Source organism: Apium graveolens, chromosome 5, assembly GCF_009905375.1.
Source record: "Apium graveolens cultivar Ventura chromosome 5, ASM990537v1, whole genome shotgun sequence".
NCBI classification, from domain to species: Eukaryota; Viridiplantae; Streptophyta; class Magnoliopsida; order Apiales; family Apiaceae; genus Apium; species Apium graveolens.
The window spans coordinates 250,716,932-250,743,941 of NC_133651.1; the positions used below are offsets into that span (position 1 = coordinate 250,716,932).

At 33.8% G+C, this 27,010-nt stretch overlaps 1 protein-coding gene across 1 annotated transcript; it reads left to right on the plus strand.

Moving 5' to 3' along the window:
- Positions 1-432: 432 nt before the first annotated feature.
- Positions 433-3,178, plus strand: LOC141725048 (receptor like protein kinase S.2-like). Its single transcript, XM_074527426.1, has one exon. It carries the CDS (start codon positions 533-535, stop codon positions 3,023-3,025), a length of 2,493 nt encoding a protein of 830 aa, XP_074383527.1. The 5' UTR covers positions 433-532; the 3' UTR covers positions 3,026-3,178.
- The last annotated feature ends 23,832 nt before the right edge of the window (positions 3,179-27,010 follow it).

Consider the following 27,010-nt stretch of genomic DNA (forward strand, 5'->3'; position numbering starts at 1 on the left):
TTGGGAACCACATAATTAATATGTATATATTAACTATATTCATATATAAATAATTATGAAATTTCAAGGTCTTACAATTTGAAATACCTTATCTTGCTATTTTCATGAATTTCTAGTAGCATTGAAACCGTAACAAAATAACAAATATATTTCTTAGTTCGACAAAATACCCTGTTTTCTAATTGTATGTTTTATATTCCTTGAGAAGAGTACAATTGGATGTTTTTTGTGATCGTTAAGTCAATATCAGTTCTAGAACTAATTGAGATTAGAGAAACTTCAATAGTAAGTTCTCAAGTAAATTTATGAAGATGACGCCATGCATTTGATCACCCTCCGGTTGTGCCAGTTCATACTTTGCACTACATACTAAAATATTGAATCTTTCAAAGCTGGCTAACAGCGTTTACTTAATCTTAATCGAGAAAAACAACTTAACTACGAAACGAAGAAAAAGTATTCTCTCAACATTATTTAATAACTTGTCACGTAAATGAACTCATAATTTCCGGTTTTGAACTAATGTGATTCAATGTTACAGAGCAATATGCAGATGAGCCCCCACCACCGCCACCTTTGCTTTGTTTTACCAAATGAATTTGATGAAGATGAGCTATCTTATGAAACTCCCATTGCAACACCATCAAGACAAACACCACAGCATCGTCGCGGACCTCGTGGTACCTTCCGTAGTCTTAGAGTTTTTGTTCACAACCCTGTTTTCAGGTTCTTTGAATCAAAATTTATTAAAATTCGTCGATTTCGACAACCAACAAGACTACCTTCTAGTGTGTACTTGGACATTGAGGGAGTTCAAATTCTTGAAAAGTTTGGAGAAAGCAATAATCCCAGAAATTTTAGCTACTCGGAGCTTTATATTGGATCGAAAGGCTTCAGCAAAGATGAAATTCTTGGAAGTGGAGGTTTCGGAAGGGTTTACAAAGCTGTTTTACCTAGTGATGGATCAGTGGTTGCTGTTAAGTGTTTAGCTGAGAGAGGTGATCGGTTTGAGAAGACTTTTGCTGCTGAGTTGTTGGCAATGGCTCATCTTAGGCACCGAAATCTTGTCAGCTTACGCGGATGGTGCCTATATGATGATCAGCTATTTCTGGTTTATGACTACATGCCTAATAGTAGCCTTGACCGGCTTCTTTTTAAGGGGAAGGGGTCAAGAGTTCTTGATTGGGATCAGAGAGTAAATATAGTCAACGGTTTGGCAGCTGCATTGTTTTATCTACATGAACAATTGGAGACTCAGGTCATACACAGGGATGTCAAGACAAGTAATGTGATGCTGGATGCGGAACTTAATGCGAGGCTTGGTGATTTTGGATTGGCTAGGTGGTTAGAGCATGAGATTGACTCCAAATTAAGGACTCCATCAGTGAAGTATGACAAACAATTTAGACTAGTGGAGACAACCAGAATTGGTGGCACAATTGGGTACTTGCCACCTGAGAATTTTCAGAGACATGGGGCTGCCACCGCAAAATCAGATGTTTTTAGTTTTGGGATTGTTCTGCTGGAGATTGTGGCAGGGCGGAAGGCAGTGGATCTCACTTATCAGGAAGAAAAAATCGTATTGCTCGACTGGATACGAAATCTGTCCGATGAAGGATTGGTTTTGAAATCAGGGGATAGTAGGATTCCAAATGGATCTTACAAGAATTCTGAAATGGAATATATCATCCATTTGGGATTGCTATGTACTCTTCAGGAACCACAATCAAGACCAAACATGAAATGGATTATGGAAGTACTTTCTGGAAATCTTTGTGGAGAACTGCCAACTCTTCCATCATTCAAAGCTTACCCTCAATATATCTCCATATCAAGTAGCAACACTGATACTAGCAACATTACCAACACAAGGCCATTTAGCTCAACCTTCACAACCACCAGTTATACCACTGAATCACTCATAAGAGATTCCTCCACATATTTCACAGCCAAGGGTGAGACCTTATATGCAAGCGTTGAGGCTAGCCCCTCGCGTCATGCTATGTCACTAGTTAACATTCCACATGAAGTAAGCCTTGAAGAAATCATTGCAATAACAAACAACTTCGCTGAATCCCAGAGGTTGGCTGAAATAGGATTAGGGACTGCTTACCACGGCTTTCTTGACAGAAAACATCATGTTATAGTGAAGAGATTAGGCACAACTCCTTCTGCTGCTGTCCGTTCAAACTTCTTATATGAACTTCAGAACCTAGGCAAACTGAGACATCGGAATGTTGTGCAGCTTCGTGGATGGTGCATTCAGAATAGAGAAATGCTTGCTTTATATGATTACAATGCAACTCATCTGTTAAATCATGCTTTATTCCATCCTGGTCATAGAGGACATCAAATACTACAATGGCATCAAAGATATAACATTATCAAATCACTTGCCTCAGCAATTTGTTACTTACATGAGGATTGGGATGAAGAAGTACTTCATAAAAACATTACTTCTTCATCTATCTTTCTTGATTCAGACATGAACCCGCGACTTGGTTGCTTTGACCTTGCTCAGTTCTTAACAAGAACTGAACAAGTTGAACATGTGGCTCCTGAAAAAATCTTCCCTTCTGAGGGCATGTTTGGTTACGCATCTCCAGAATACATCATGCAGGGTAGAGCAACAACAATGTCTGATATTTATAGCTTTGGCGTGGTAGTGCTTGAAGTTCTTAGTGGACAGATGGCAGTTGATTTCAGCCGCCCTGAGGCACTACTAATCAAGAGAGTGCATGACTTCGAAACACAAAAGAGAAGGTACGATGAATTGGCAGATCGGAGATTAGATGGGCAATACAATCACAAGGAACTAGTGAGGCTGGTGAAATTAGGAATGGCTTGCACACGCTCCGACCCAAAAGAAAGACCAAGCATCAGGAGCATTGTAAGCATACTCAACGGGTACGATAGATGCTTCCTAGAGCAAGGGCTAAAGAAGGAGAGAAGAGAAGAATGGATACATAACAACTTCTCTTCACTGTCACTAGTTCAAAGAATCCAGGCTATAGGGATACATTAAAATCACAGTAGCAATGGCATACTATAGTTGTTTTTTTTTCTTTTTCTTGCGAAGTTCTGTTCTTTTTCTTTTGGTGTTCAACAGCAAGAGAATACATGTCAATGTGTCAACTAATGTACTCCATCTGTGTAGCAACTTATGAGAAATGTTAAATTTTACCAATATATACAGAAAACAGAACAGATGTTCAAAATTCAAGTTTGATCAGAGATACAAACACATACAGCATGTAGCATGGAGAGTTCTTCCCATCCCAGGTCAAGTGTATACCAAGCCAAAAATTTAGTATGCATACATATTAAATTGAAATCAAACTAAATTAGTTTGCACTTTAAAATTCAAACAATAAACTCATCACTACAAGAAAACTAGCTATTTGGGCAGGCTAAATCTAACCAATCTAACCAACAACAGTGGTCAGATTTAAGGGATGAAGTGAACAAGTAAAATCGACCACCTATATCAATCAGTCACTAATGTGTATAACGGACCTCATATTCGGCCAAATAATATAAGCATAGTTAAATCCAACCATTTCTTTCCAAAAATATACATTAACTATCTAAAGTCGATCATTGTTTAGCGTGACATGATAGTCCAAATAATAAGAGTTTATTTTCTAATTTGCAAATATTTTAGGAGAACAGATAACTTGTTCTGAGCTCTAATTGGGAAAGCTGATCTCGAGTTTAAGAACATTGATTAATTATTGTTCCAAAAATATGTGCTAAATTATTAACTTTTCGGTCTGAAAATAAAATGCCTAATGAAGTGTTTACTAAAACATAATATATGAGGTGTTTACTGAAACATAGTGCCCGTTTGAGAAATCTTAAAATAAGTAACTTATGACTTAAAATGATTAAGTGCGAAATAAGTGATAAGTTGATAAATACTTATAAGTTCTATAAGTGTTTGGATAAATTTACTTATAAGTCAGAATTTTTTTTTACTTAAATGAATTAAAACAAATAATTATTAAATATAATTATCTTAGTTCATGAATCTTAAATTAGAAAATATTTAAAAATTTATATTTTAAAATCAAAACTTTAGAAAAAAATGAAAAAATGAAAATAAGTTGGAAAAAAGTACGTCACTGCCAACTTTCAACTTATCAGCTTATAAGTTGTAAATTCAGCTTATAAGTTGGGTCGACAAACACTCGTCGATAAGCTGTTAAGGGCTTATAAGCCATAAGTGGCTTATAAGTAGCGTGCCAAACAGGCCCATAATATATCATACTCCTGAGTCGTTCTAATAATATACTCCTGGTCTGTAGCATTTGTCATCATAAAACTAGTAAGTAAGGGGACTTTCCCCTTATTATTCATATCTTTGGTATGAAAATCTGAAACTCGAAGGTAGCTCTGCCATCCTTTGAAAAGTATAAAATTTTGTTATTAAATGACAGTGCAAGACTGATATATACATTATAAAATAATTTAATTTGCTATCTGTGTGAATGTAAGAAAGTCCTTTTCCATTTAATAAATAAAATTCTGACACGGATTATTGACCAATTTTGCACCAATTTTGCACCAATTTTGTATACCGGCATTTTTCTTTAAACCATTGTTGTTTAATTGTGAGTAAAAGCTTACTAATCTATATCATATTCAACTTATATTCCAAATTTCTGACAAAAAAGCTTAAATTTCAAAGTTTTTGTGACCGACTAATATAGTCATATGAAAAATTTAAAACTATTGTTCGATATAATTAGTAGAATTTGACAGAGTTGATAAAATATAGTAGAGTCTTGTCAATTTAAATTTTGGACAAATCTTTCAAGGTATCTTAAATTTTGGTTGGATTTCGAAAATTATAAAATCTAAAATAAATTATGACTTTTTGGACACCAGATTATCTAAAATCTTAGCTACGGAATGACAAATTTTTACAATTTTTTTAAAAAATCCTAATTAAATGCTGTTTGATATTATAGTATTATTTAAAAAGAAATACTAAAATACTCAAAATCGTTTTCAAAATGATTGCCAAATGATAATATATCATTAAATTATTGGTCATTTTTTCATAAATAAAATAGACCCCTCGTAAGGGATGCGTATCAGGTCATTTCGGGAAATCGTAGAGTGTTTTCCACGTCCCCATCCCCAAATTTCAACCTAACCACCGAACCCTCCATATATATATATATATATATAATATCAAATAAATTTACGAATTTAATACTTTATGATTTTGATGATATTATTTAGAGGAACTAACGAACTAAACCGAGTCGACTTTTGTTAGAGGCGAGCCGAGTTTGAATTTTTTTAAAAATATATCGAGCCGAATCGAGTTTAATAACCGACCTCAAAGTTATGTTCAAACTCGGCTCGTCTATAAACGAGCTGAACCTGAGCCGAACACGACTTTGTTCACGAACATTCGAGCTGAGCCGAATTCGAGTTGGGTCGAGTTGTCCACTAATAGTTCGCTTATATTTTTCAATAGACAAACCTTAAAATATAATTTATAATTTTACAAGTTGATAAAATACTAATCTTATCTTACAATTATATACGCACACTAATATTCTACATTTATATATTAATCTATATTATCTTTTTCAAGATGAGTTCTTGAAATATATCCAATTTTATTTTAAATAATTGAGGAGTTCGTAATTTTAGAAATCGTATAACAGACAAAAAGCTTAGATCGACTCGTTTATTTATCTGAGCTCATTTTCATGTTTAAGACGGGTTCATTTAAGGAAACAAACCGAGCGGAATTCACTTTAATGAGACGATCCCAAATTTTGTTCATGAACTGCTCTATTTACTGGGGGCACTAAGAGCAACAACAACGCCGTTGTTTTGCTGGTTGTTTGCCTAGGTGGCAATGTTGTCTAGCACTGGAGTCATTGATTATTTAGAATGTTGTTACAATTTGTTGTTCAAAGTGAACAACGGTTGTTTGGATTTTAAACTTATTATTTTATTCTCAGCTGACCCACTCAATCACCATCCATGCAGTGCTAACAAGGTTGTGAAGGTTGTTTAGGATTGGAGTAAAAAGTTGTTAGAAGTGAGTTGAATGAGAGAGAACATAAAATACTAATATTTTGGGTGAGGTGGAGGAAGCAAACAACATTTTTGGTTGTTTGCACTAAAGTTGCTCTAATATTAATGATTATAGATAAGGAGAAGATCCATACATTTATGTGGATGTTGTATCATGCATAAAATGACAGATTGACAGGAGCCCAGAAAACAACACATTTTCTATATAAACTGTGGAAACATATCAAAATTATTGAACAACAAATATGAACGTCAAGAACATTGCATCCTTTCTCATCTTCGCAACTACTTTCAGTTGCTTCATCTCACAAAGTTTGGCAACTGCCGGAAAAGCTACTTGGTACGCAACATTAGTTCGTAAGTTCTAATGCCCTTAATGCAAAAGACTACATGTATATAAAACATATCTATTAATCTAAATTTCTCTCTGCTCTCTTTTATTGACCACTTCTTAAAGTCTTATATAATTTTGCACTTAATTTCAGCATCGACATGTTTTGGCGGAGCAGATGAAGGTAACATGGTGGCAGCGATTCCGCAAGCCTTATATGACCAAGGCTACAAGTGTGGGCAGATGATGACAGTTTCATGTCAGGCACAAGGATATCCATGTAAAGATAGCAGAAGCATTAATGTAAAGATTGTAGAAACATGCACATCCCCTGCCCCTAATATTATTTCGCTCTACAAGGATGCGTTTGCAGAGATAGCTTATCCCGACGCTGGATCAATTCCAATTGAGTTTAGCTAGTTAATTACAATGATTGTTATACTAGATGCTATCTTTGAATAAACTTAACGTCTTTAATATAGAATTTCTTCTTCTTAGCTCTTGACCACCCCAAAATATATGTAATTTAGTAATTTTAGTTACTCTCTCCGTGATCATTAATATTGTTCAAATTATCTCTCACATAATTTAAACAATTAACAATCTAATGGGGTGGAATGAGTGAGTATCATTTGATTTTCATATTTTCTCTTTGATTGTTGTGGATCATAATTACCTATGCTTTGCTATATCTCCATACAGGCAAAATCAATTATTTGCTATATCTTTTTCTATAATTATATTATAAAACAAAAACTAAAATTTATCACTTCAACGGTGTTCTATATTTGTATTAAAATAATACAATGCTAAAATTAATATTAAATATAGAATAAAAGATATGTGGAGCTTATATTGACACATCATTCTATCTCATCCCACTTAATCAAAAGGTAAAAAGTTAGCTAAAAAAATTAATTTTGTATTCAAAATAATGAGATACCGGGGGAGTTGGTGAAATTTGGAACAAAATATAGAACCGTTTATTGGAGTTATGATACTATTTAGTACCAAACACTATTTTTTTGGTGCTAAATTTTAGTAATAATTACACTTATTTTTACACCACCATTGAACATGCTCTAAGGATGAATTTTTATTAAATAACTCATGAAATTTACCAAAAAAGATGGGACCATTCTTAAACATTCTTTTCAACAAAAAGATTTCAAACTAATAAGTCATAATGTTATTACGAGGAACATCTTATATTTAGATAGATGAATGTGAAAATAATCTGATCCGATATATACCTGATTCGAAATTCAAAATTTTATATTTAGCGAATCTGATTTTTCGGATTTGGTCTGGACATGGATTTAATTTATAAATCCAGATTTTTTTGATTTGAATTTGAATTTTAGGTATAGCAATCCAGAACCCGATCCAAAATATGAAGCCCGATTCGAAGCCGAAATTCAAATTTATATATATGATATTAAATTATATGTGCAATATTACACTATATAATATATTATGTATAATATATATATATATATATATATATATATTTATAGAGAGTCTTACTCCAATACAAACTAAATTAAAATACAAACTACACCATCTCACACACAACTCCACCTTATTCCCTCTATTTTTAATTGAATTTTTTCCTTTAATTGGTGAATTCTTTTTAAAATCTAACTTCACTATATTTTTCAACATCCTCCAACAATCAGTATGTGTTAGATATATTTGAGATGTCATGTTTAATATGTTTCATGTTTAGTTTTCAAATCTTAACAAACAGGAAATATCAGTACTTACTGGAATCAGTACTTATTGGAAGTCAGATTTTAAGGATATTGGGACTTAAATTATCAGAAGATAATATCAGAAGATGGATATCAGAACTTAAGTGCTGGAGGACTAACAGTTAAGGAAGGAAGCTGATTTACAGGAAAGAAGATCGAGATTAATACAAACTCAAGATATGCATGGAAAGAGTTAGAGGACTTAAAGAATTGTATAAGATATCTGATTGATATATTTTAGGAGACTGAATTATATTCCATATCAATTAGAAGTTATCTTGTAACTGTGTACTATATAAACACAGACATAGGTTTACACTATATGTGTTATCATTATCGAGAAGATCATACATTATAACCTAGTAGCTCTGGTGATATTTGTTCATCACTGAGAGAGAACAGTTCCATTGTAACAGAGTTTATTATATCGAATATATCTATTTACTCTTACTTGTGTTCGAAATCGATTTGTTTGTATTCTACACTGTATTCAACCCCCTTCTATAGTGTTGTGTGACCTAACAAGTGGTATCAGAGCTTATCTGTTAACACACATACAATAAAGATCCAAAATAATCATGTCTGAAGAAGTAGAAAATCCAACCAAGCCCGCCAAAACTGAAGAAACTCAAAAGACTCAAATCCACAGTCAAGGATAGTTGTTCTTAAGGCTGAGGAGGAATTCCCCAAAGTGGCTGTCTCAAAGAAAGGCAAAGGAAAGGCTCTCATCACGAAGTCTGATTCAGAATCATCAAGTTCTGATGATGATGATTCAGAAACTGAAAGTTTACTTGAAATAGATGCTGATGAAGAGATGATGAAATTGTGTGCTCTTATGGTGAAGGGTATCACAAAGATTGCCTACAGAAAATTCAGAAGGGGAAAGAAGTTTTTCAAAAAAGGTGGAAGTACTGATAAGACGGGTTTCAGAAAATCTGAAGGCAGAGGAGGAAAGTCTGACATAGGAGATTACTCAAATGTCAAATGCTACAATTGTGGTGAGAAAGGCCACATATCTGATGACTGCAAGAAAGGAAAAAGTGACAAAGACAAGACACTTGTCACAAAGAAGAAAAGCTGGACAGACTCTTCAGATTCTAAAGATGAGGTGAACTATGCCTTGATGGTAAATGCTGATAGCAGCCCTGAGACTGTTGAATTAAAGGTACTTCAAACAACTTATGCCCTTCATACTGATGATATTACTAAGTTGAGATTATATCTTAAAACCATGTTTATTAGCTACAAAGACCAAACTTTAACATGTGAAAGATTAACTTCTGAAAATCTTGCTTTTTAAAAAAGGAATGATTATTTAGAAAATGAGTTAGTTATGTTCCATCAAACTCAGAAAGAGAGAGATGATGATTTTTATGTTAGAGATGAATTAATAAAAGATGAATTGATAAAATTGAATAAATCTCTCAAAACTAAGTTAGAAAATGAAAAACAGATTATCAGGACTTAGACTAACTCTGGCAGAACAACTCAGAATTTATTAAGTAGTGGAAACTGGAAAAAGAGCTTAGGTTATGGAGATGATAAAGGTGAAAAAGGAACTAAACAAATTGAGCCAATTATTGTTAAACAAACTGTTAAGCCAAAGGTAAATCCTGTTAAGTTTGTAGCTAAAACCGTAAAGTATGATTCTGAAAAGTTGAAAGAGTCTGTGACAGAAGTTAAGGAGAAGTCAACTTCTGACAAATTAGAACAGGATAAACCAGCTGAAGTCAATATAGGCTTAATGACAAAGAAGCAGCTTAAGCATAAGCTGAAAGAAATAAGCAATGTCAACAAGGTTAAGGCAGCTTGGAAAAATAGGAATGGAAAGGAAGGTGTGAATAAAAGCAATAATTATATGCCTGATCCTAATGCTCCTAGAAAGAAATGTTATAACTGTGGAAACTCTAACCATCTTGCTTCTTTTTGCAGAAAGAATAAGAATATAAATTCTTTACCTCTTAAGTCAGGAGTTAAGAGTCAGTCTGTTAGGTTTAAACCACAAAATCCTTGTTTTCATTGTGGTAGTTTATGGCATTCCATTTATACTTGTAAGGAATATCATAGTTTATACTATGATTATTATCAAATAAAACCTTCTTTGAAGAAAGTTGCTTTAATTCCTTCTAGTGTAAAGTCTGATGCAAAGTCTGATATAAGTTCTGATAAACAGCATGCTAGCATAAACTCTGATATTAAATCCGCTGCAAATGCTAACAAACTTAAAAAGGCCAAAGGATCCAAGCAAGTCTGGGTCCTTAAAACTAACAATTAGTGGTCTTTATGATTGCAGGGCAACAGGAGAAACATCCTAGTACTAGATAGTGGATGTTTAGGACATATGACTGGAAATAAAGCCCTGCTCTCAGACTTTGTGGAGAATGCTGGCCCAAAAGTTTCTTATGGAGATGGCAACATGGGAAAAACTCTGGGATATGGCAATATTAATCTTGGGAATGTCATCATTGAAATAATAGCTCTTGTCTCAGGACTTAAACACAATCTGCTGAGTGTGAGTCAAATCTGTGACAAAAGTTATCATGTGGATTTCTTTGAAGAACACTGTGAAGTTGTAAGCAATTCTACAGGCAAAGTGGTTCTGAAAGGTTACAGGCATGGTAACATTTATGAAGCCAGACTTTCAACAAGTTCTGATGGTTCTGCAATCTGTCTGTTGAGTAGAGCATCAATTGAAGAAAGCTGGAATTGGCACAAAAGACTCTCTGATTTAAACTTCAACAACATAAATGAGCTTGTAAAGAAAGATCTTGTGAGAGGATTTTCAAAATCAGTATTTGCTCCTGATGGCCTTTGTGATTCATGTCAAAAGGAAAAACAAAGAAAATCTTCTTTCAAGAGCAAAACTGAGTCATCAATTCTTGAGCCTTATCACCTACTGCATGTTGATCTATTTGGTCCAGTCAATGTCATGTGTATTGCAAAGAAGAAATATGCTATGGTTATAGTGGATGAGTTCACAAGGTACACCTGGGTGTACTTCTTGTACAAGTAGAATGAAACTACATTTACTCTAACTGATCATGTCAGACAGCTGGATAAGTTGGTCAAAGATTCTGTTAAAATTATAAGAAGTGATAATGGCATTGAGTTCAAGAATTCAATCATGGAAGAGTTCTGCAAAGAGCATGGAATCAAATAGGAATTTTCTGCACCTGGAACTCCACAGCAAAATGGAGTTGTAGAAAGAAAAAACAGGACTCTCATTGAAGCTGCACAAACTATGCTTGATGAAGCAAAGCTACCAACCTACTTTTGGGCTGAAACTGTGCATACTGCTTGTTTTACACATAATGCAACACTCATAAACAAGCATGGAAAAACACCATATGAGATGGTGAAAAAAAAGAAGCCAAATCTGAAAAAATTTCATGTATTTGGTTGCAAGTGTTTTGTTCTTAAGACTCATCCTGAACAGCTGTCAAAATTTGATCTAAAAGCTGATGAAGAAATTTTTGCTGGATATCCACTTTCCACAAAAGCCTTCAGAGTCTACAATTTAAGAACAAGAGTTGTCATGGAATCTATCAATGTATCTTTTGATGACAAGAAGATTACTGGACTTGAAGATTTCAATGATCACAATCAGCTGAGATTTGAAAATGAAGACTTAAATTCTGATTCTGTAAATTCTGATGACTTAAACTCTGAACCTGTAAGTACTGATGTCATTGAATCTGTGGTAACAACTCCAAAGGAAAATGCACCTGTCCAGGGGGAGCAAGCTGAAGATCCTACCACATCTCAAGACTCTCAAGAAGCATCAGAACCTGTCACTGGCTCTTCTAGTGCTGATTCATCTAGTTCTAATGAGATAAATTCTGATAATTCTGGAAGCTCTAATACTTCAAATCCTGAAGGATACAAGTCAAACTCTGAAGTCTCAGATAACATAACTACAGAGGGAGCATCAGAAAATACTGATGGAGACAGCATGGATCATGGGGGAGGATCCAGTTCTAGAAGTCAACTTCAATCTGCAAGTAAGTAGACCAAATCACATACACTTGACTTAATTATTGGAGATCCTGAAGCATGAGTCAGAACTAGAACTGCAACATCAAATGAATGTCTCTATCATTATTTTCTATCTCAGACTGAATCAAAGAAAGTGGAAGAAGCTCTTCAAGATGCTGATTGGGTGCAAACAATGCAGGAAGAGTTAAATGAATTTGAAAGAAATAAAGTCTGGACCCTAGTGCCAAGACCAAAGAACAGATCAGTTGTTGGCATAAAATGGGTGTTCAGAAACAAAACTGATGGTGATGGCATAATTACAAGGAATAAAGCAAGGCTGGTTGCTAAAGGCTACTCTCAACATGAGGGTATTGATTATGATGAAACATTTGCATCAGTTGCTAGATTAGAAGCCATAAGGATCTTTTTGGCTTATGATGCTCACAAAAAGTTTAAAGTCTTTCAAATGGATGTGAAAAGTGCTTTTCTTAATGGAGAATTGGAAGAAGAGGTCTATGTTGAACAACCTCCAGGCTTTGTAGATTCATAATTTCCAAATCATGTCTACAGGCTTGACAAAGCACTTTATGGCCTTAAGCAAGCTCCTAAAACATGGTATGAGACTTTAGCTCAATTCCTTCTGGAAAGTGGATTTCACAGAGGTACAATTGATAAAACACTATTCTACCTCAACCATGGAAAGGACTTACTTTTGGTACAAATATATGTTGATGATATCATATTTGGTTCTACAAATGCCAAACTCTGTGAGAGGTTTGCAAAGCTAATGCAGTCAAGATATCAAATAAGTATGATGGGAGAGCTCAGCTATTTTCTGGGACTTCAAGTCAAGCAAAATAAAGACAGTACTTTTATTTGTCAATCCAAGTACACCAGAAACTTACTGAAGAAGTTTGGAATGCAAGATAGTTCAACAACATCCACTCCCATGGCCACTGCAACCAAGTTAGATAAAGATACTGGTTCATCAGTAGATATTACTAACTACAGAGGTATGATTGGCTCTTTACTCTATTTAACTACAAGTAGACCTGATACCATGTATGCTACCTGTCTTTGTGCAAGATTTCAGGCTGATCCAAGAGAACCTCACTTAATAGCTGTGAAAATAATTTTCAAGTACCTTAAGGGTACAGCTGAACTGGGATTTTGGTATCCTAGAGAATCAGATTTTAAGCTAATAGGTTACTCAGATGCAGATTTTGCAGGATGCAAAATAGACAGGAAAAACACTAGTGGAAGCTGCCAATTTCTTGGAGGCAGATTGGTTTCTTGGTTTAGAAAGAAACAGAAGTCAATTTCCACATCAACTGCAGAAGCAGAATATATTGTTGCAGGAAGCTGTTGTGCATAGTTTCTTTGGATGAAGAATCAGTTACTAGATTATGGGTTAGAATTTTCTAAAATCCCTATTTACTGTGATAATCAAAGTGCTATTGCTATGACTGGTAATCCAGTTCAACACTCAATGAAAAAACACATCGGCATTAGGTACCATTTCATAAGAGAACATGTGATGGAAGGTACAGTGGAATTGCATTTTATTCCAACAGATCAACAACTAGCAGATATCTTCACAAAACCATTATGTGAAGCTACTTTTACAAGACTGGTAAATGAACTTGGAATGGTTTCAGGTTCTGTAACAGCCCGCACTTCTGGACTATTAATTCTAAAATCGAAACTAAAACCAAATACAATTAATAATCCAAAATCTATTACAAAGGTTACAATACGAAAGCGCAGCTAAAAGTGGAAGCCCAAAGGTCAATCTACTCCCATTCTAAGTCCTCGAACACCAATGCTATCCAACTCGAAATCTTAGACGAAACCTGAAATTGTAAGTAATGAGCGGCGAAGCCCAGCAAGAAAATAATCGATCCAACTAGTAGGCCAAATAACACATACACATATAACAAAATACGATAATCTATACGATACAATATACAACATACGAAACAAACACTTTCGATAAACTTTCATATTCTTATTCGATACACAGCACATAAACAACAATAATTCAAAATCCATAATCCATGCCATGACCACTACAACCCGGTAATAACGGTCCTAAATTTTCACAAAACTGTCACTACAATCCGGTGACTACGGTCCTAAGCTCTTATTCGATATTTTCACAAACCATGATATAAATCAGAGATCCAAAATTATCGTCTCGACACAACACATATACAACAATCCGTATACTATAACACACAACACTTTCAAATATATCATCACTTAGCCCATATTTTGATAATCAAATATACACGCATAATACACAATTTTGAAAACACTAGTAAGATCGATCGAAAACTTACCTCAAATACTGGTCATATCTGAATATAGTCTTTTGACCCTCTAAACGACGTTTTCTTGGAAAACACGAAACACGAAAGCTGTAGAAAACGAAAAGAGCTTTTCGAAAAGTCCAGGATCACTGAATTCCGACTTACGATGAATTTTCTATAAATTTTACAAGACTGCTGATTTTTATGAAAGAAAAAGGCCTACGAATTTTGATATAAAACAGAGGAAGACAGATATGGTGTATTTATAACGATAAAAAACCCTATAACTCAACCCACAAGTTATCCATATTATAATCTAATCCAAATTTTAGGCCCATTGGTCTAATTCAATTTTAAATCCTAGTCCTTATCTAATTTTAATCATTTTTATTCTATTATTCTATTATTGATCTAATTTTAAAAATTACTAGATATTACATACTACCCTCCTTAAAAAGAATTTGATCCCCAAATTCACAACAATCCTAAAGTTCGTGACACGTCTACCCCTTGATCTACCAATGGTCAAACTATGGTCCACAAGATCGAATCCTAGGGAATGTATTAGTCTCATACCTAATACACTCCGAAAGACAGCCTGCTCTGATACCAACTGTAACAGCCCGCACTTTCGGGCTATTAATTCTAAAATTGAAACTAAAACCAAATACAATTAATAATCCAAAATCTATTACAAAGGTTACAATACGAAAGCGCAGCTAAAAGTGGAAGCCCAAAGGTCAATCTACTCCCATTCTAAGTCCTCGAACACCAATGCTATCCAACTCGAAATCTTAGACGAAACCTGAAATCGTAAGTAATGAGCGGCGAAGCCAGCAAGAAAATAATCGATCCAACTAGTAAGCCAAGTAACACATACACATATAACAAAATACGATAATCTATACGATACAATATATAACATACGAAACAAACACTTTCGATATACTTTCATATTCTTATTCGATACACATAGCACATAAACAACAATAATTCGAAATCCATAATCCATGCCACGACCACTACAACCCGGTGATAACGGTCCTAAATTTTCACAAAACTGTCACTACAATCCGGTGACTACGGTCCTAAATTCTTATTCGATATTTTCACAAACCATGACATAAATCAGAGATCCAAAATTATCGTCTCGACACAACATATATACAACAATCCGTATACTATAACACACAACACTTTCAAATATATCATCACTTAGTCCATATTTTGATAATCAAATATACACGCATAATACACAATTTTGAAAATAAGATCGATCGAAAACTTACCTTAAATACTAGTCAGATCTGAATATAGCCTTTTGACCGTCTAAATGACGTTTTCTTGGAAAACACGAAACACGAAATCTGTAGAGAACGAAAAGAGCTTTCCGAAAAGTCCAGGATCACTGAATTCCGACTTACAATGAATTTTTTATGAATTTTACAAGACTGGTGATTTTTATGAAAGAAAAAGGCCTACGAATTTTGATATAAAACATGAGGAAGACGGATATGGTGTATTTATAACGATAGAAAACCCTATAACTCAACCCACAATTTATCCATATTAGAATCTGATCCAAATTTTGGCCCATTGGTCTAATTCAATTTTAAATCCTAGTCCTTATCTAATTTTAATCCTTTTTATATTATTATTGATCCAATTTTAAAAATTACTAGATATTACAGGTTCTTTCTCTAAATCTGCTTAGTTTTTATTCTCAGGCATCAGACCTTATGATTAGTGTTTACAAATTGTCTTATCTTCATGAAATCTGTTCTTTAAGTGAAATTCATTAAATAATGATTGTTATCTTATGTGGATCTTTAAACTCTGATAGTGTTTTGAATGTTCTGTGACTATTTAATCCAATGAGGATAACTGTGCTAGATGCTGACCTAGTCTTTAACATACTAGAAATCCCATGTTTGAATTAGTTGTTTATGTGAAAACTCATTACCATAAGCAAATTCTGATTTTGAGCTTAGTCAAGTTTACTTTGTGTATCTTATTACTAAGTCACAAACTACATTCTTGCTTCTTATCTGTTAGATTCTGATGTCAGTAAATCTTAAGAATGAACTAAATGCTGATAAGCCTCACTTATCAAAAGAAAAGAAAAGAAAATAAATAAAAGTCAGGTACTCCTTTGAGATCTAGAGTAAATATGTGGAAGGGAAGACCCAAGTGCATTGATGGTATTAAGTAATATGCATTAGAAAAGCAAATAAATTTTCTTGGTGACTTTTCACATTCTCTGATTACTAGAGAAATACTCTAACAACAACATAAATTCTGATAAGCAGTCGTGACTCACTTACACTGAGAAGCCACTGTAAAAAGGAATTTCAAAAGATGCATAAAATGAGCACAAACAGTTGAGGTGGACTCTTGCATAAATTTGTTCTATAGTAGACTTCATGATTGATGACAGATTTTAAGCACTTTTCTTAGTTATGCCTTATTTCCAAGATGTAGTGAAGTTTATCAGACTTTCATCTTTATCTGATATTCTGCTGAATGCACACACTTTCACTTCATATGAATGATGAAAGATACTGTGGTGATTAAGTTGTTTTTTGACAAACAGTTAAGTGTCATTTGCATAAATTCTGAGGACAAGTTCTGATGGAAGTTCTGATGATTAAACTCTGAAGAAAACAAGTCAGTATTTGTATGAAGAATCACAGAAAAAGATATTCACTTTTTGAGTTGAAAAGCCATATTCTGATGATTGTTAAAATCTGATATAAGTTAAGTTATGATATTAAATCCTAATGGAATCCTTGATGCTTACGTGGCACTATTCTTTACTTGACTTATATGTGGTAAAAACTGAAATAGTCATATTTAAATCAGAATATATTTGGGTAAGATAAAAACAGTCATAATCATTATGGGTTAGTGATAAACGTGTTGGTCTTGAAAAACTGCATGTGCACAGTAATTATTATTTATTTTACGTGCTCATTAACTCTTGCTTTAACTTTTTACTGACTATTTTTATTACACATCGGTCTAGGGAGACGAGGCATCATTATTTTTTATTCTTAATCGTTAAACATTCCTCGCGTCTCTTGGTATTCCATTGGCTATTTAAACCGACTATTCATCCCAGCCAAATCATCTTCCATTTTCTCACAAACTCACTCTCTCTTTTAATTCTCATCATTTTTCTTCTTCATAAACAAAAATGGTTCATTTCAACTTGTTCATGAACTATGAAACTTTCAATATAGAGTTGAGTTGTGATGACTGGCAACATGAGTGGCATGTCACCGCCATTCCTGAAGAGCTCTGGAACTCTGCTCCACAAGAGGTTCACACATACCTCTTGTTCTTTTCGATGGACTACCACCTCCATCTTGATCGATTGAAAGAAGAAAGGGGAGAGGCTCTCCGTCAGCAAGAACGGATCATCCGTCTTGCAGTGCTCTTTGTCAGCAGCAGAAGGAACTAGTCGATAGGTTTTCCTAGACTAGGACTCAGGCTGTTGATGTTAAACATCTTAGAATAGGACTATCTTGTAATTTTTGCATGTAATCGATAAATTTCATGAAATGTACTCGTTTGTTATATTAATGAAATTTCCTTTCATTGCAAGATTTAGTCTATGTTTCTCAAATTATGTGACTGTGCATGTTTTAGTTGCAATTTGTTAATCTTTACTTCATCTATTTTTAACTTTAATCTTTGATGAATGTTTTGATTACAATTATGGTCAATAATAAATTTTATTGATTTGAGGAAACAATTGAAGTACGGGTTCATGCATCAGAACTTGTAAGTTCTGAAGCTGCTAAAGCAACTCCTTCATTGGCAAGGAGATTGAAGAAATTGAAGGCTAGGAGGTATTTGGCTAAGGCTCTATCAGAAGATACTGAAGAAGCTGAGGAAGAGGATCAGGAATCTTTGATCTCACAAGAACCGATTATCATTGAAGCCCTTCCAGCTCAAGCCAAAGAAACTGCTACTGATACAGTTGTAACCCCTCCTGTCTCATCTATTAAAGCTACAGATGATGCTAAAGAACAAGCTAAAAATTCTGGCATAGATATTCATAATTTGAATATACCAACTGTTCTTTATCTGTAAGCTCCATCTACAGAAGCTCAGTAATTTCCAACTCATTTTCCAATTTTAAATGCCGAGATACCATCTACATCAACCACACCAGCTCTGGAGATAAATTCTGATGTTCAAAATTTAAATGAAGCTATTCCTGAATCTCCAGTTGCTTCACATACTGTTGTGTTGTCAGAACATAATGAGTCTTCCTCAAGTTCTGAAGACAGTGATTTTGCTGAGACTCCAGCTCCTATACTAGGAAAGGAAGAATTGGTGAAGAAATTTGTTGAAAAGGAAGCACCTATTCCTTGGGAGGATACTCACAGAGGTGTGGAGTGGACCAAGAAGTGGAATGACACTGATTTCATTCCAAGTTCTAACAATCTGACAGAGCATATTGCTAAAGCTGATGAGTTGCTCACAAATGCTGATTTAAAGACACAACTCAAGATCACTGCTCTATCTACCAAACATCTTCAAGGTCTACATTCTTCTACTCTTGAGAAGGTTGATACACTAAAGGAACATGCTGATAAACTAGATCTACAGCTTAAGCTTGACAAGAACAGATATATCAGACCTACTCTTGAGAAAATTGAAGCCATTGAGAAGATTCAAGAGAAGCAACAGGCCCAAATTGATGAGGTCCTGGCTAACCAAGTTTCTCAGAAAGCTCAATTAGAAGAAATCCAATCTTCAGTTGAACTTCTTCTTTCTCTCTTACTTCCTGATGATGCCAAGGGGGAGAAGGTAGTTAAGTCCAAATTTTCACCTACTGAAATACCGAAGAAAAAGGATGATAAAAGTGATGACCAGGGAAACTCTGATAAGAGTAGAGGTCAAGGAAAAGTTCAAGGAAAATCTTCTACAAAGAACAAGTCAAGTTCTGATGCTGTGAATGCTAAAAGACTGAAGTCAAGTTCTGATAAACAAAGTCTGATGTCAAATTATGATATTCTGATTCAGTCATGATCTAATGACTCTCAGAAGTTTTTACAAACTCTGAAGCTAAAGGGGAAGCAGACAACTATTTATTACAAAAATCCTAAAATCCAGACACTTGATGAGGAGATAGCTAGAAGATTATTTCTGAAATAAAATCCAGGAATGGATTTGGAAACTCTCAAGGAGGAAGAAGCTAGATTTGATGCTGAGAAGACAAATCTTAAGTCTAAAGCTTCTGATGCAAAGAAACCTCCAAAGCCTAAGGGAAAAGGCATTGTGATCAGGGAAAAGTCAAATTCTGAGACTTCAAAGTCCAAGACTAGATCATAAACTGAGATTGATCCTAAGTCAAGGGAAAGAAAAGGTTGGTGAACCTTTAAAGATTGAGAAAAAGATAAGTTTTTCCATTCCAGTCTATCAAACTACAGTGCATGATGATGATTTGATAGAAGATGAAACTGTTCAAATTCTGAAGAAAAGAAAGATAATTGAAGAATCTAAAACAACCTCTGACACTGCTCAAGTTGTTCAGAATGAAGAACAGCAAGCTACAGAAGAAACAACAAATTCTGATCAAGTTAATTTAGAAAAGATGACAATTGCTGATTAGAAGAAGCTGTTATGGAAGAAAGCTACTCCAGTTGAACCAAAATCCAATCTCTTGATATATCAACTTGCAACATTTGGGTTGAGATCTAAGAAACCTAGAGATAAAGCTAGATTAGGTTCTGATGAAGAGAAGATACAAACAGGAGTAGAAGTTACTCTAAGAGATCCTTTCATGTTGACAGAAAAACCATATGAACAAATTAAATAAAAGCACCTTGACAAGGTGTTGTCTGATCAAATCGTGATAAATGCTCATGATAAGGAAAATCTAAAGGAGAAATTGATTTTATTTCTCTATGATGGATTAACTTACGGACTAGCTGATACTGATGTGCTAAAGAAGTCTGTCAGAGAACTTCAACTTATTCACTATCTTCTGGAAGTAAAATCTGATGTTACAAGAAGACGGTCAGAATACATTTTGAAGGCTATAAGAGAACTATTCAGAATCTCTGGTACAAAGACTTCTCAGTATATACCAATGATTACTAAAGATGATGAAAGAGAAATTCCTATGCTGAAGAATTCTGCTAAGGTGGAAGTTATTCTGAAAGGAAAATGCTTATGTTATAATGAAAACTCTTCACATCCTAGAGTTATCAGACTTGGTGATGGACTTGAAAGAACATCAATTCAAGCTCTCAGAACTGCCATTTATCAGATTGGTGATAGTAAAGATGAAGAACTGATGCAGGTCAAAGCACAGTTAGTTAAAATTCTAAGGAAAGCTGAAGATAAGCTGGTAAGAGATTTTGTTAAGAATCATTATGGATTCAGATTGATCCAGTGAAGTTGGTAAAGCTATAACGACTGTAAGTTGTAGTTAATAGTCTTATTAAACTCTTATTGCATTTGAACTTAAATGTTTTTGACATCATCAAATCTATTAACTTGTATATTTCGCATAATTTACAAGTTGGGGGAGATTGTTAGATATATTTGAGATGTCATGTCTAATATGTTTCATGTTTAGTTTTTAGATCTTAACAAACAGGAAATATCAGTACTTACTGGAAGTCAGAACTTAAGGATATCAGGACACAGATAATCAGAAGATAATATCAGAAGATGGATATCAGAACTTAAGTACTGGAGGACTAACAGTTAAGGAAGGAAGCTAATTTACAGGAAAGAACATCGAGACTAATACAAACTCAAGATATGCATGGAAAGAGTTAGAGGACTTAAAGAATTGTATAAGATATCCGATTGATATATTTTAGGAGACTGAATTATATTCCATATCAATTAGAATTTATCTTGTAACTGTGTACTATATAAACACAGACATAGGTTTACACTATATGTGTTATCATTATCGAGAAGATCATACATTGTAAACTAGCAGCTCTCGTGATATTTGTTCATCACTGAGAGAGAACAGTTCCATTGTAACAGAGTTTATTATATCGAATATATATGTTTACTGTTACTTGTGTTCGAAATCGATTTGATTGTATTCTACACTGTATTCAACCCCCTTCTACAGTGTTGTGTGACCTAACAGTATGAATACCATATTTGATATATATATCGGTGATAAATTAGTAATTATGCCTACGAGAATCACTAAAATCTATTGGTTCTTGAAATAGTACTGATTTCAGCTTAGTGATTCAGTTAAGCTTAAATACTGATTTCTCGTCAAAATATAGCAAATATGCTATGCAAATTGATGAGTGGGAGATGAAGAAAAATATTGTAAAATTATATTTTTTTAAAAAGTTTACCAATTAACGGGAAAAGTTAAATAAAAAACGAAGGGGGAAATAATACATAATGCACATGGAAGAGAGAGAAAGGGATTAAACATGTGGTTGTTATTAGTTTGTAGTTTGTATTCTAATATTGGTTTGTATTTGAGTACTTGCCTATATATATATAGATAGATTATTTTCAATACTATACATGATACAATATACATATTATTGTATAACCTTTTAAACATATATTTGTATTTATGTAAAAAATAAACTAACAATAAAATTCAATCAAATTAAAATTTGGGATGTTTTAAACTAGTGATAAGGTAAACAACGCAATATCTAATGATAAATCTAGTTAATTGGATATGAATTGAGTTGATTATTATTGCCTGTTTGGGCACCGCACATTTTGATTTAAATGGCCAGAGTTTGAGCTTTTTCCGGACTCTTTAGGCAAAAAAAATATTCTTCATATTTAACAGCTTATGTGCTGAAACGGGAAAGTGGAGATACCATGTTTTCTCATTTTCATTTTTTATCCCATTCTATTTCTTTAGTTTCGAATCCTAGTAAATGTATATTTAATTTTGTTTTTAAATTTTATCCTTTTATATTCAGGTACTAAAATAATATTATTATTAATTACTAATTGTTTTTATTTATTTAAGTCATAATTATATATTTTTTATTTATTTCACTTTATAAGCATGGTACAAAATACACACCAGCATATCAATTGAACCAAATATCCAACTTACAGTTCATATTTGGTAATTGGAAAATTTTAAAATTTCTTTTATAATTTATAATTTTTATTTAAAAAAATTAAATACGCGGTCAGTGAATTTTAATATATGTGCACAGTACAAAGAATCATAAAAATCATTTTTTTTCAATTTTGTCTTCGTAATTTATATTTATGGACTAAAATTATTATTTCATGTAATTTGTAATTTATATTTTATTTTGTTCCAATTTATGACTTATAAGTAATAATTTACCAAACACATTATCAACTTAAAGATAACTTATACTTAGAATTATCCAAACGCTTAAATCACTTATAAATTGTGAAATTCATATCACTTATATCACTTATACGACATTTTTCAAATTAAAGTCATAAGTTACATTTTTTAAGAAACCCCAAACATGCCCTTAATACGTTAGCTGCACATATATTAACAAAACTGATGTTGTGGTGGAATGGTTGAAGATACCATATTAAAATTTATTTTCACCTAGTGCTGCAGCTCACGTGTTCGATTTAAGGCGCTTGCGGTATTAATAGTTTTACATATTTTCAGATTTCGGGCTCGAGTTTCAGATTTCGGGTATAAATATCCAATCCAAAAAAAATTCGGGTTTCGGGTATACCCGAATTGGATTCGAAATCCGTTGTATTGGGTTTGGGTATTAATTTTACGGTATTTTTTGGATTCGGGTATAGATAAAAAATTTGTGTTTGGATATAAATTTTATCATACCCGACCCGAGCCGACCCGATTATCATCCCTACATATTTAGGAAATGATGGAGACCTCATCCTTACCGCCCATTTCTTGCTCTTTCTTCGGCAGTAGAGATTAATCAAATCATTAATGGCGCTAGTGGAATTATAACAAAGTTTAAGACTATTTTTATAAAGAGTAGTGCTAAGTACCCAAAATTTGAATACAAAAAATAATTTTAAAATGATGTGACATGTGTGATGTGTCAGTTTGCGCTATTTTAATTGGTGAAATTGATTTGAATACATGGGTGGTCCATCTTTTTAATTATATAATAATCCATTAGACAAGCCACGTGTTATTTTGAAACAAATTCAGGATCCAATTTTTTCCACCTAGTATTTCACTTTTATAAATAATAAAATTATACACCCAACTCGTGCTGGAACTTCTGTAAGGATAAAATATGCACACAATTATATACACTGCACCTCGAGGCCGAGAAATCCAACTAAATACAGTAGGAATCAACGATTATAGCTTGAGATTCGAAGGTTTCCTCCTGTAAACGTTCATAATCGCTGGTATAGAATCACCTGTTACAGTCATTCTGTCAAGTTTGGTTCTATTACTCTTTAATTCTTTCATTTAGGATTTTGATATGGAATTTTAACCATCGTAATAAGATTATATCTTCTTTATTTTTACAGGTTGATTTTAGCTAGAAATTCATATTTCATGTTGTTCCCTAGAATAGGAAAGACATATTTTTCTGTACTATAGTATATGTGAATTTAATAGTTGCTGGATCGTGTTTGTACATGTTTATTTTTAGCTTCTATCGGAGATATTCTATAATTTTTTTAGATTTTTTTGATAGAAGCATATTCTTGTAGTTGTAGTTTTTTGCACTTTTTAATTTATTGTAAATATTAGGTATAAGACACATTTATACCATCATAACAAGCCTACCCAAGTCACAATATTTACCTTGTATGACAAATGGAGTTTACCATTTGTCTTAGTGATAGATTTTAATGTACTATCCTGATTGTATCTTAGACAACTCATAATGTTATACGAGCTTAGAGTTTCTCATGCAACAGTCTTGTTGTTAGTCCCTAACAATGCAGCAAGAATTACAGAAGGGGGGTTGAATGTAATTCTAGTAAACTTTTTCTTGAACTATAAAAATGTTCTAACCCAAACTATATATATATAAGTGTTTTGATTTGCAAGGTAAGGAATCACAAGTTAAATAAATCAAAAATACAAAGTAATTAAAACACAAGTCTTTAAAACTTTGTGGTGGATTTGAAAGTATCCACCAGATATATATATCGAATTAAGAACTCTGTGAAAAACAAATTGTCTTACAGCTGCTTTACAAGTGAAGAAACAAGTTACATAGAAATTCTTAACAGTTACAGCTTTTTCTATTTCTCTTCTAAAAGTGTTTGCTTAGTTGTTTGTTCTACTAGCTACACTTGGTTTATATACCACCAAGTTTACATGGTAATAAGACAGGATAATAAAACAAAACTATCAAGTCAAACTCCATGCTGCTTCACTACTCTATTCCAGCATCTTTGAAAACCTTCTTAACTTGCATGGAAATGGTAATGCTTCTTTGTTCTTCATTTCCTATTAATCAGGCTGCCACATTCCTTTTGCAAACACCTAACGCATGTGACTGTGTTGTCACTGTAAACAAATATTTGAATTGATCATCCGTCGGGTACATGCTTGTCATCCGTCGATTTGTCTTGTTGATCATCCGTCGGGTAGCCATTTATCACTTGACTCCATTTCATTTGTGCAGAATTACAAGACATCTTATATTTACATTTAATCAACCTATTCTGCACATCTACTAGCAGTCTACATGACTCATAAGCTACTACAGAATCTACACAAAGATTTTTGCAGAAATGTGCTACATGACTTACTGTTACATAAGCTACTCACCCGATAGATATCAATTAGTCATCCGTCGGGACTATATTGAATCATTCATCGGGACTATAATTGATCATCCGTCGGGTGATATATTTTTCATTAAGTTAAATCTACTAAGGTGTTTTGTTAATATAATCATCAAGTTCACAACATATTTCCAACAATCTCCCCCAATTTATTCCTACTAGAATTGTAGTCATAAATTAAGAGAAACTTGATGATAACAAAACACCCTAAAAATATATATTTATAAGGTAGTAGATAAAACTAAAAAGTGCTGCAATGTTTACTGAAGAATTTACAAGACAAAGTGTACAAAGATTTGCTCACAGTCATTTTCAAGGTGCTCCTCTAGTCTAAGAAGATTGATCTATTTCCTTGATGGTCTGGATTACTTTCCAAGCTTCCTGTTGTTTTCTTGTGTTTGATTTTGGAGCTGTCTGTGGAACTCAAGTTCATCAGGTTCTGACAGATCTTGCATTTCTTGCATTTCCAGTAGAGTCTCATGGCTAGAGATGCTCAGCTGGTCCTCTAGTCTGAAGAATCTTCTAACTCCCTTATCATCAAAGAATTCCATCAGCCAGTAGGGCCTTAGATGCACTCTACTTCATGTGTAAGGAATAGTTAAAGTCTTTGGGAGTGCATCTTTGGCTCTAATACTCCTCAGTTCTTCAATCTTCTTTAGAACTAATTTTTAGCTGTCCAATTGAATCCAAAGTTCTTCTTGAAAGATGAATAGACTTTTATCAGTATAGATTGGCTTTCTTGAAGAATCCTGTGAAGTGGCCATGTCATCTCTTTTCCTGCCTTGTACTTGAATACTAGCCTTTCAGGTAGTTTCCTGTAAGCATCAATCCCTCTAACTTCTTCCACTTCATCTAGATAGAGGTTTAGATCAGAGAATTCCTTGATGTCACAGATGTACATGATATCTCCCTTGTTGACCTTGGTTTGAGCTTTGGTTAGGGACTTGGATCTGAGAGTTGAGGGCTTCACTTTCTTGACTGCTCTGGTCTTTGTTTTCTTTGGCTTCATGAAATAAGGTAAATTGAGTTCAGGAATTGGTAGACTCTCCCAGTCTATTGGCTCATCCTTTAAAATGATAGGTTCACCATGAAAATTCTTGGATGGATCTATCTTGAATTTTTCATGTGCCACAAAGGGCATGGATGTTTGAGTTGTTGTAGAAGTAGACTCTTTGGGAAAGTAGTTTTCCATCTTCTTATCACTGAAATCCAATTTTCTCTTAGAAGGAAGCTTGTATATGAATTTTATTTTCTTTTGAGGTGCTTCTTGCATTTTCTTATCTTTAGATTCAGTGGTTTCAGATGGTTATTCAGGAATTTGTTGTATGGGTTTCACAACTTGCAACTTGGCAAAGATAGCATCTTGCTCTTTCTTTTGTTTGAGCTTTTTAGCATCTAGAGCAGCTTGCTTCTTTTATTGCTCCAATCTTGCCTTTTCTTCCCTTTTTGCTTCAACAAATTGAGGGTGTCCAGCCACCACATAAATTTCCTTACCATTTCTGAAAACCTTGGAAATTCTCCTTTTTAGAGCTGAATCTGCAGGATCTTTGTAGAATGCTATAGACCTGACCAACAGCTTCTTCTCATCAGGCTTTGGTGTTTCATACACTGTGTCCAAAGGGTTCTTGAGTGAAGACTTTGGGTAGTTCACCTTTGGCTTCATAATTAGATCTGCCTTTGGGGAATTGATGCAGGATGTCTGGCCTCTCTCCAGATAGTTCATGCTCATATCATTCACTGAAATTTGCCTGACTTGAGAGTGATGAATGACTGATTTTTCTGGCTTATTTGCTAGACCAAATTTCTTT

What these genes read in the sequence shown, in the direction of transcription:
- LOC141725048 (XM_074527426.1), top strand. Translation starts at nt 533, where the DNA reads ATGTTACAGAGCAATATGCAGATGAGCCCCCACCACCGCCACCTTTGC.